Source organism: Limulus polyphemus, unplaced genomic scaffold (assembly GCF_000517525.1).
Source record: "Limulus polyphemus unplaced genomic scaffold, Limulus_polyphemus-2.1.2 Scaffold547, whole genome shotgun sequence".
NCBI classification, from domain to species: domain Eukaryota; kingdom Metazoa; phylum Arthropoda; class Merostomata; order Xiphosura; family Limulidae; genus Limulus; species Limulus polyphemus.
This window is the reverse complement of record NW_013666157.1, coordinates 350,097-362,231: the sequence shown is the minus strand read 5'-3', so window position 1 is coordinate 362,231 and position 12,135 is coordinate 350,097. Positions and strand designations below refer to the sequence as shown.

General features: G+C 30.5%; 1 protein-coding gene across 1 annotated transcript in view; it reads right to left on the bottom strand.

The window, feature by feature from the left end:
- LOC106459015 (protein sel-1 homolog 1-like) overlaps window positions 1–12,135 on the bottom strand; it is a 158,103-nt gene that overhangs the window by 4,344 nt on the left and 141,624 nt on the right. Inside the window, exons 14-17 of the mRNA XM_022385395.1 lie at window positions 11,337–11,523; window positions 8,225–8,299; window positions 7,267–7,439; window positions 1,388–1,510 (exon numbers count right to left, since the gene is read on the bottom strand). Of these exons, the coding sequence (XP_022241103.1) occupies window positions 1,388–1,510; window positions 7,267–7,439; window positions 8,225–8,299; window positions 11,337–11,523 (558 nt within the window). The remainder of the gene's footprint in view (window positions 1–1,387; window positions 1,511–7,266; window positions 7,440–8,224; window positions 8,300–11,336; window positions 11,524–12,135) is intronic.

Sequence of the window (12,135 nt, the reverse complement as noted above, 5' to 3'; positions counted from 1 at the left end):
AAACAAACACACACACACACACGGGTGAAAACGTAACCACCTTAGGTGGTGGAGGTAACAACAAACAAACACACACACACACGGGTGAAAACGTAACCACCTTAGGTGGTGGAGGTAACAACAAACAAACACACACACACACGGGTGAAAACGTAACCTCCTTAGGTGGTGGAGGTAACAACAAACACGCACACACACACACGGGTGAAAACGTAACCTCCTTAGGTGGTGGAGGTAACAACAAACACGCACACACACACACGGGTGAAAATGTAACCTCCTTAGGTGGTGGAGGTAACAACAAACAAACACACGATTTTATTCTTTAATCACTCATAGTACCAAACTTTTGATTACATTTGTGAGTAATCTAGAACCCTTTCCATAACAGTAGGAAAGTAAATATATTCTTGGAAGATGTTAAATAAATTAAGTCATTAAATTTCTAATTTGCCATTATGAATGTACTAAGTAATAACATAACTATACCATTAACTCTTTTAGCATGGGCTTGGTCCTTGGGACTGACCTCGTAACCATTTTGTGCTTGTTATAGTTATCATGCTATAACTTTTAAATTAGTAAGTAAATTTTAACAAAATTTGGCAGATTATCAGTAAAAATTACGTTTAATTATGTATTACCTATAACCAATAGAAAGCCAATGTTTTCATCTATCAAATGATGTATTCTATTATGTTGTTTTCTGTAAAACAAATCTGGTTTCCACAGGAATCACAATGGCTAGCTTGGATGAATTTGTAATGGCTCTTGTCACATAGTTAGAAAGCCAGAAAAACTGTGATTTTTAGAGGAAATTGTCTGCTTTTTGCATATTATTTGTCTATGTTCTTTGGTGCATTATTTAATTAAATAAAAATTATTTAATGCACTGCTACCATTAGTATATTAAAAAAGTATGGTTAAGTGTCATCAATAGTCAACAGCAAAAACAAAAGAATACTCAGGAAAGTACTTTATTTCTTGTTTTTCATGTTTATTCTTTATTTATTATTATAAAGTAACTAAAATGTACAAATAGGGATCTCTTTAGGTTAGATTAGGTAAAATAAACAATAATAATAATAATAATATTTCATGAGGCATGCACTTGAGCTGCTTGCTTATGCAGAATTAAAAGTTGAATGTTTTTTGTTTCATTTTTGTTTGTGAATTATGTGAAATAAATGTGACATTCAGTAAAAAAAACAAAAACTGTTTAAGTAGAGTTAGAATTATTATATTTACTTAAATTTTAGTATTCAGGCATGCACTGGTTATGATAGGGTTAAAAGGATAAGAAAATCCTACATGAGTAAAAACTAAATAATTAGTTACTAATCAACAGAGTCTTTTGTATTTTAAGTTCATTCATATCAAATCTTACCTCTTCTACATAATGTAGGCTATATATTACTCCAAGTTTGGCAAGTGCTAGAGCAACAGGTATCTGAGCATCAGCACTTGTTTCTGCTGCCATATCGTAATAACGTTTTGCTAGGTGGTAGTCCTGTAACAAAAGAGTTTGTACAGTAATTATTACCAAATTAAGGTGCTAATATAACTGTTGCTAACTTTCAAATGAAAAAGGACACAGAAAGGTAAAATCTTAGCAACTAAAACTTTCTATTTCACTTGAAAAAACTGCACAAGAAAATATTCAATTTTAATAATTGAATCAATCATGTAAGAACACTGCATCAAATAACTATATATGTTTTGTTCTGGGCTGAATAGGGTGTTATGTTCCAGAAAATTTTATGGTGAACTGTTTCAACGTCATAATCTCAGCTCATTTCAAAGTATGCATGTCATGCCCTTTTACCGGGTTACATTCAAACTTTAATTAAACAATTTTATTATCAAACTATGTAATAAACTTGACAATAAAACAGTATATAATTCAAAGTTTTAGTTTCATAATTTCAAGAGGAAATACTTAAATAAGTTTCTCTATCTTCATATCTCTGTGTCATAAGATGCATCTCCTCTTTCAATTTTCCTTTTTAGTTTTTTTCCTTTAATAGGGTTCAGAGTTGTCAACGAATTAGAAACACAACCTATAGATACTGACAGACCAGAATACAGAAATCAGAACCTCCCACCTTCTTTATTTTGTGAGATATCATTATATTCATCACACTCACTGCAGAAACTCTTCCCACCTCTTCAAGCTTTTGAAGGCACTTATTTAACTCACACCTACCTATCATGTGAACATGTTTATAATCAACAGGAAGAGAATTTTCTGAAATACACAGACCTGACAACTGTCTATTTATTTTTTGCAGTAAAGGCTTCTGTTTTACAAGATCTTGATGTGTATAGACTAAATCCCTTGTTCTGAGGATTTTTTAACTTGTTTATACTTCTGTCAGAAAGACATATAAATTACATTAGTTCCTGATATATTGTTTGTGTTATAACATGCATATTTGAAAGCTACATGCATTATTTTTTGGACAACTAATATAGTTTTAAAAAAGTAGGGTTACAAAAGCAAGCAACTGAGAACAAAGCAGTCTCAGACTAAGTCCTGAATTTTTCATGAACACTTCTCAAAGTATGCATAAGGAGCACACAGTTTGATGTCATGTTATGTAACCTAATAGTCTGTTATGGTACTGAGAAAGTTTGTAAAACAATGAAACTAAATGAAAGCATATGTGAAAAGAGTAGAAGCTACAGCTGTTAGGATAAATAGTTGTAACAGTCTATCACAATCTGTATTCATTCTAGAAAAAAAAGGTATTTTGATTTCATTTCATATTTTTCACTGCAGTCATTGTTATGGTAGAGAAAATAGGAGATAAGGTATAAAGTTTTATACAAGAAAAGCTACTGACACTCATTTAGCAAATTCTACAAGTTATGCAAATAAAATGTAAACATTTTAAAAACAGAACAAGTATTTTTATTCTTAGAATGAAAATTCACTTTTCACTAAGACTGACCCAGTAAAGGCTTCAGAAATTCATAGATAAATCTTTAGTAAAAATACTTTAATAAAATTTCTGATTTATGGACAACAGACTTTTAATGTTTATTAAAAGCTTTCCAAATTTTGATGCAGATATGGTGTCAGTCCAATGGGCTGATGCTGTGCACATAGGTTTAAAACATCTTTTATAAAAACTTGAAAATATGGACTTGGGGATAACTATAACATTTTGATTTTCATAATTCAACTAGAGTAAAAAAAGGATGACTTACTAAAGCCATGCCAAGTTGCAGCATTTCAGTACCAAACATCTATGTGCAATGGATTTGGCTATGAATAATTTCCTACATCAATTGTGAAAACTAGAAAAAACATCCTTTAAAACAAGGATGCTACAATTTCCACCAATTTCTTTGTATGGATAAAAAGACCAAATACATAAACTAACAATCAGATAAAGACTCTGTCAAACAGTCACAAATAAAATCTTTGACGGCACAATTGTAACGGCAGGTTAATTAAAAGTCAATGTCACACTCATCATCATGTGTTACACTCCTGGAATACACTTAGCTGTACATGATGTTTCATACAAGAAAATGATACATTATTAGAGATTGAAGCATCAATAGATGAGACTGGGAAATCACCGAGTTACAATTAGAACAGGCAGAAGATGAAGCATTTAACACAGCAATTGATATGGCAAAGGATGATTTGGTAATGGATGCCAACAAATTTGTTGATTCAATTGGTGAAGATGAATGTAGAAATGTAAATATCTCCACGGTCATTAAGAAGGTTAAAAAATTGTGGAAATGTTCAGAAAATCTACAAAAATATGTTAGAAGTGAACATGGTAAGGAACTTATGTGGAACAGCTTGTTGGATATGTTACTGTGGAATTTAGCAGAATATTACTGAAAGAGAATTTGAAGCAATTAATGATATAGTGTCTACATTGCAGCCAGTAAAAGTGAGAGGAAGCAGAGAAGCAACACTTTTAAGTGCAGGGGGAGTATTTATATGTATTTTTGATGAGTTGTGTACACAAAGTTCTCCATTAAAAAAAAAAAGCAGGAATTTCTCTACAAAAGAATCAAGAAAAAAGAAGCACAATACTTGTTATAAAATACTTGAATTGTGGAGAGCTATACAATAATCACAAAGGCAGACAAGGAGAATTACCAGCAGTAGTGGCAATGTCAACATTATTAGCACTAGCAAAGATGATACTAGCGAGAATGTTTGATTACGTGAGGGCTGAAGGTTCAAGAGTCTTACTCTGAATCAGAGCCAGAGGACGATGTTTCATCATAGCATTAAACAATGATGCCTGCATAAAAACTTGATGTGGTGATAGAAGAGATTCAAAGAAAGAAAAATATGATGAAAACAACAGTAAATGCCTCAGAAAAAAAACATTTTGATGTGTTCGAAGTAACAGGAGAACAGACATAAAATTTGGATCTAATTTTTGATCCTTTGATGTTCATCCCACTGACATCGATAAGAGTCTGAGAAAGCAGCTGTGGGACTCTCTATAATCAAGATGTGAATGAAACTTGATGATCGCTGTATTGACTGTCTTTGCTTTCTAAAAGAGCTACTTTAAAAATAAAAAAGATTAGTATTGTACTTCTGAGTTGGTAACTCCTAATGTTTGATTTGTTGTCTTTCTCTCTCATTTGTTTTGCAAAGGCTTTTTTTATTTTTCAATGGAATATCTAACTTATAAGGTAAAAGTTAAATACATAACTGTTTTATTTTCATATCTAAGTAGAATAGCTAACATCAAATATTGGGATTTATCTTTATTTGTCCATATATACGTATTCAAAATAAACTGGGAAATCCAAGGATGATGACTACTTTTGTCCCAGAAAATGGGGATAAAACTCGTGGAAAGGAGAAATCCTAACAGCCATACACAAAACTTTTATGCAAAAAATTGGTTTTATTAAATACGTGTCAGATGAACTTATTAATAGGACTTTCTTACTTTTTCCATACCCACATAACTAAGCACAATCATGCAAATCAATCAACATAAACATGATTCTGTTTACAAAATCTCATCTCTTTCTTTCCATGTACTTTCCAAGAAAAACAGCAATTGTAATAGAAAAGCCAAAGAAAGCCTACTAATAAGAAATACAAAATCCTCTATAAACAAACCCTCGTTCCATGTTGCATTTACTCACCAATAATACTTTAGCTGCTTTTAGATTGATTTACTTAAACTGTCATATTCACCCATGTAATTCTATAACAATGACTTCTGCTTTGCACCTGATGATGATAATTAAACTTGTTTTTTAAGACTCATAACATAGGTAAATTATTATGTAGAATTATACATGGACATTTTTCTACATTAAAATAACATAAAGAAAAGTTTGTGTATAACTTCACATAACAATTAAACTTGTTGAACTGTTGTAAGCTGTCTTTTTCTTATCTTAAATCTTCCTATATAGCCATTATATAAGCTTATTTCTTCACTTTACTCTGGGATTCCTTATTTTTATACATTATTTAAAGAATCTCAGAGGATTTTGATGTTGTACAAATCTATTTGTTTTCTGCTGTGCACTATGTTTGCTATTTTACCTTAAGCCTAACACTGTCTATGAGTATCATTTCAATATAAGAATTACACAACCTAGCACGTTTATAAATTACTGTTGCTAAAGCTATGATTGACAGTGGAATTGAGCAGAATATTACTGAAAGAGAATTTGAAGCAATTAGTGATATAGTGTCTACATTGCAGCTAAAACTTCTGTAAGAATATGTTAGACTAAAATACGTAGATCTATCATTTATTCAACGTTCAGCTACAACATCAACCAATTTCTATGAATTCTCCAGATGAAGGAAAGAAAGTGTTAATTCTACTATAATTGGCATAATTAAAAACTTGATAAACTCAAATAAAAAAAAAGAAGACAGCTTTACCCCCCACAGTGAAAATACTACTTTCATTAAAAAAAGAAAAGACTTCAGCACAAAAGATCTCCAGTACTTATTCCTCAGCTCACTCTTCAAGAAAAAAGGTTTAAAATTTGCTTAAAGAAATTCATCATCCTCACATTATTACGGGACTGGAAGACCTTCAATCACTTTTAGCATATGATCACAATAAATGTTTCCCTCTGATAAAACCTTCATGTTTATGGTTTTTGATGTCCCAAAAACAGCAGTTTATCAGCCTTTATCATGATTTCTCCAGTAGTGCCTCTTTTCTTTTGTTGAAATGTAACTATGTTCAAGTTAACCTATGTCAACTTAAAATACAGGCTATAAAAGACTTAAAGTTTAAACTTCTACTATTATTTAAAAAGCCAATATAGACAATTCAGTAATAATCATGGACAGAAAAGAAAATTCGAAAAAATTAATTGTATCTTGAATTAAAAATTAAAATTTTAACCTATTCCAAGAACATCACCCAATCCAGAAAACATCAACTCAACAGTTTTCTATTAACACTAAAACACGACAGGCTCTTTTCTTTTGAATTGTATGATTTTCTCAATTATACTGTCTCACTAAAATCCACAAAGAAAAGTGCCCACTTTAACCTATTCTCTCAGCCTATGATGCTCACAATTAGAAACTAAACAAATTTATGACATAGGATTTTTCTCCTTAGGTAATTTCTGTTTCATTATATATGAACAATTGAAAAGGATTCATTCAGAAGCTTCAAAATTTTGATTCAAGTGCTCATATGTTCAGTTATGATGTTGTTTCTCTCTTCATGCAAGTAAAGGTTAATTTTACTCCTGACATAAAACTAGGTAGTGTTCATTCACATAAACTTCAAGACAACTACATTAGTAATTCTTTTATGAATACAACTTCCAGGACTATACATTAAGCTATATGGGTGAAACAGGGAGAAAACTCAATACCAGCATAAAAAGACACAATCATGCACTTTCTTATACCTTTCAACATAGACACAACTATGTTCACAAACACTTATCTCGTGCTTTTCACATAATTTGTAAGGAAAACAATAACTAAACAAAAAAAAGTCAAGGAAGCCTTATCAAAAAAGATTTAGAAACTCTCTACAAATAAATATCCTGGTTTCCCTCTATATTTATTCACTGGTATTTCAGCTGCTTTATAACTGCTTCACTTTAACTGTTACAATGCCAAATGTAATTTTATAACACTGACTTGTACCTGTTGATGACAGGTAAGCTTGTCAAAACATTTTGTCTTTTTATTGTTTTTAATCTTCCTGTATAGCCATCTTTGAGCAATACTTTCTTTCTGTCTAATTACTTGGATACAAATAAATGCCTTACCTTTTTCATTCCAAGACCTTGCTCATGCATATAACCCAAGTTGAACATTGCCTGAGCATTGTGCTGCTGCTCTGATGCTAGTCGATAGTGACTGGCTGCTTCTTCATAATCAACATTTGTCCCATACCCATAGTAGTGATAATCTCCTAGTTTCACTCTAGCAGCTGAATAACCTGTAAACATACAATGTTGACAGTGAAGTATTATATGGTGGTTTTAGTTATCTTTTACTCACCTAATAACCAAACTACATTCATGTAGTACTTGATGAATATATAGCATAGAAACTACTTATTTATTCTTCTGAATTTTTCAGCTGACAAGCTGTTTAAGATACTAAAAATGTACAGTCCACCTTGTCTCCTGTTTCAATTGTCCAGATTTATTGATGAGGGGTGGAATACCCTGACAAGTGGTGAATAAAATGACAGATTGGATTTTATATTCATTTTTAAGATCAAATATGTTCAAAATAAATAATAATTAAGAACTTCTTTCAAAATGGGGTCAGACTGTGTAGATGACATGTTGACATCATTTCTTATGGATTTTACTGGCATATATTTTTTTTTTATCTTGGGCTTCTGAACTCAAGAAAAACTCAATATGGAGCTGAAAGGCTTTCTTAAAATCCAAGGAAAAGGCAATAAAAGTCTTTAGGAAACAATGTGAACACTTAGAATTTAATTTAATCCGTAACCCAAACAAAAACTTGTAAAATTATTTTTAATGACCAATCCAACAACTTTAACACAGTAACTTCAACATGTGCTATTTTTGATTCCAAATGTGAATCATTATAATCAGTGAAAAATGAGATACCCCCAAAATTTAAAAAATATCCAGTGCTAAATGATATTCTACATTTATCAACAGAAAAAAATATTCAAAGTTAGCATGGGTAATCACAGTGTGTTATAAACTGGGCAAGAAAATCATACTAATAACAAACACAAACCTTGAGCTGCTGCCCTGTTCCAATACAAAAGTGCTCTAGTATGAGTTTCATTATTGGGAAAAAAATCCACATCTCCTGTCAAACAATTAAATTACAGTATTAAAAAACACTGCAACATAAATAATACATACTTTTAAAACTTACACATCATGTAGTTACCACCACTCCATATATTGCTCCTGCACAGATATCACTACCACAGTGCATCAAGGATATCACTACCACAATGCATCAAGGATACCACTACCACAGCACATTAAGGATACCAGTACCACAGAAAATCAAGAATATAATGTGGCTTCATAGTGATATCCTTGATTTGCTGTGGTACAGGTATCCTTGATGCACTGTGATAGCCACATTACACTCATATTTTGTCATATATACCACAAAACAATTTGAAAAAGATGCTGAAATAAGTGAATCAAATGCTTTTCTTGAATATCATTATATAAACAATCTAACATATTATGATTAACTTTAAAAACACTATGTGAAACTTTAAACCAGCTTATTTCTTTCTGATTAGTTTTAAAACCCTAAGTAACCCTTACATTATTTACATACAATGTATTTTTTTTATTTTATACTGTTTCCAACACCATGAGTCATAAGATGGTGCTAAAGGCCAACTAAGAAGTAAATACTTTCTTTTGGTTAACCCTCCAAATAGAGATAAGACCTTCATCTTTAACAATTAGCTGTTTCACATAGATCTCTTTCCCTCTTGAAATGAAAATTAGATTATGCTTATCACCTTGTCTGGTGAAGCAGAAGAGATATTTCAATAAAACTTGGCTTATGGTTACATACCATCTCTACACATGAAGTCTTCAAATCTGGTATTACAGCTGACATACTCACACACACACACACACACACACACAAAAGTAGATTTTTTCTTACTGTACGTTTTTCAAATGAGATTGATCTCTCAGAATATACTCATATTAAAAAAGTTTTGAAAACAAATTTTAAAAATGTTGAAGACAGTAAAGTGAAGACCCAATACGCTTATAGTTATCAGTAGAAAAGCTGTAAAAAAGGTACTGAGGAAAACTCATCAAAGCTTTCATATTAGAAACAGGTACTACAGATTTAAGAAATATAACTGTACTTACAGATTTAATACATCTACACCACTTTTGTTTATTTCCTACATACCAAGAATTCTAATGGAAATGAAAAACAGAGATACAAACTTCTGTGACAAATCTGTATCTCATATAACAATATAAGTTTGCAAGTAACAGAAGGGGATATGCAGCAGTTGACAACGTATTTATACACAGATGTGTCTGTAGCAGGAATATTTGAATTCTTAATTTGCTAAACTTGTTTTCTTTCTTTATTAAAGCAGTGGCAGCTTACAATACACCACAAAATACCAATTCAGCACTACTTGCTTGTCTTGGTTACAGATTGGTGAAATTGAGTCATGTGATGACTTTTTATCAGGAAACTTTAAATCTTGATCACTGGTATGCTATGCCTAGTTTATGGAGTTAGTTCTGTTTCATCCAACTGATCAGAGAGACAGTCAGCAAGTTTCTGTTAAATGTATTATTGCAACCATGGAGAGAAGTGCCTGTAAAAGATAATTTAACAATGTGGAGAAAGGATCACTTTGTGTTTGAGAGAGCAAATTTGCATTATTCATGTTTTATGGATACTTTTTTGACCAAAGTTTAATATATTTTTAAACATCTTGCATTATTCTGTGTTGTAGACCCCTCATTACATGCTAGTTCGAGATTTCTAAATTTTCAAGCTACAATTCAATATGATGCAAAAACTGTAGATCAAAAAAAAAAAAAAGAAGTACTATTTACTTTTAACTCTTTCGACTTAGGGATCCCTTTCTGAGCAGTCACAGTTTTACAGATACATTCAGAATTTTTTTAAACAGCTTTACTATCAATGTTTATCAACGAAATTAACATTGTAGTTATTTGTAGTACATGTTTATAACCAACATAAAGAGCTTATTTTAAAGTAAAAGCTCCCAATGGTTATTTTGAAACTGGAAGGCAGCATTCATTATCAAGTATAACTAACTTCCAATAGTGGTGAAGCTTTTTCATTCTCCATAGCATTTACTATTTTTCTTATCTACATAGATGTTAGTATGATGGAGTTAGTTGTACTTAGGTTTTACTTTTATATTTTAGTGAATTATATCTTATTTGTTTTAAAATGCACCTTTCAAGGTTTTAATAATTTTTTTTTATATAACCCAAACAAGGATTAACTTATTATGTAAGTACAAAAACATTTTATTGAAGGCTTGTGTATCCCTGCCAATAATACTATAACATGCTAGGGTCTTCCTGTTTTGGTGTATTGAGATGAATAATAAACAGTAAAGGACAGGCAAGGAACATATAACATTATGAATATACCCAAAAGAAAATATTTGAAGATTATTCAACAAATAATTAAATGCTATGTACATACATTTTCTTTTCTTAATTTTCAAAATTTCATTGCACTGTACATTGATAATAATAGCTACAGTTAGTAATATGGTGGAGAAAATTAAAAATAAAATATACACATTTATTTTAAAAACTTGATATTCATTTAGAATATTCTAAAGGTAATGTAAATCAAAATCAATAACTATTAGATTAAAAATTTATTTCCAATCTTAACATGAAAATCACTTTACACTCAGACCAGTCATAGTCTGAATGAAACTGATTAAAATAAATTCAAACAAATCTTAAGTTGAAATACTTGATTTAAAAAAATTATTTTTTTGAGTACAAAATAAAATCTTTTCAATTTTTGTGAAGATACATTAAGAATGCTCAGTTATAGTATGTATAATTTCGTATGTACATTGTTGTCATGAGCTCTTCCATTCTGCACAAGCCTAACTAAAACAGTGTTAGTGGAGCTTCTGTCTTGGCATGCCCAACAAACATGTATCAAGCCAAAGTCTTAATAAAAATGAACTCTTTACTACATAGCAAAAAGTTAATTTTTCTTTTATAAAAACTAAAATTATAATGTGAAGACACAATATTCTGTATTTTTAATTTAAAAACAACTGAAAATTCTATACATTGCATACATATCAGCAAATTAAGTTTTTAGTATAAATTACCTCTGTCTAGAAGGTATGCAGCATTACTCTGGGCAACTTCATACCCCAGTTCTGCTAGTAAGGCATATTTCACAAAAGCTTCATTTACTCTGCCTTCTTTGTAGTCATTGTAAGCTTGCATAAGCTTTTCACCCCATCTGCCTCTTTCAGCAACATTTTTAAAGAGCTGGAAAGAAACTGGTATTTTCTAAACTGAAACTATTTTAGTGCATGAGTTTAAATCATTATTATTCTTCCTTATATTACTTTACAAGCTCCAAACAAATGTGTATATAATTAATTTGATGTTACTTAAAACTAACACAAAAGGCAAATTGGCAGAAGCAATTTCAAATAACAGAAATATTTCTTTAATACAGCTATGGTACATAAGTTAAGACATCTGATAAACACATACATATACCCAAAGTAAACAATTTTCTGTTTCATAATATAATTTTTCAAAGTAGCTTACAATATTTTGGCATAACAAATACTGACTTCAAAAATTAGTTCATAAACCATATTGTTTCATGCTCATATATTTAATATACAAAAATTCATACCTAATCCAAATAAACCAGTCTATCAATAATTTAAGTGTTATAACTATTCTAAGTTTGACTCTTTGTAAATTAAAAAATAATTCTAAATAGTTCCAAAAATTTATTTCATAATATAAAATAGACAAAAATAATTGTACATGAAAAGTCAAACATTAAAATAATGAGTTTGTTACCTGAATAGATTAATTTTTATTTACTTTTGTGTCCTAAAACAAGTTTAATATTAGTAAAATGTACTTATTATTGTTACTAAA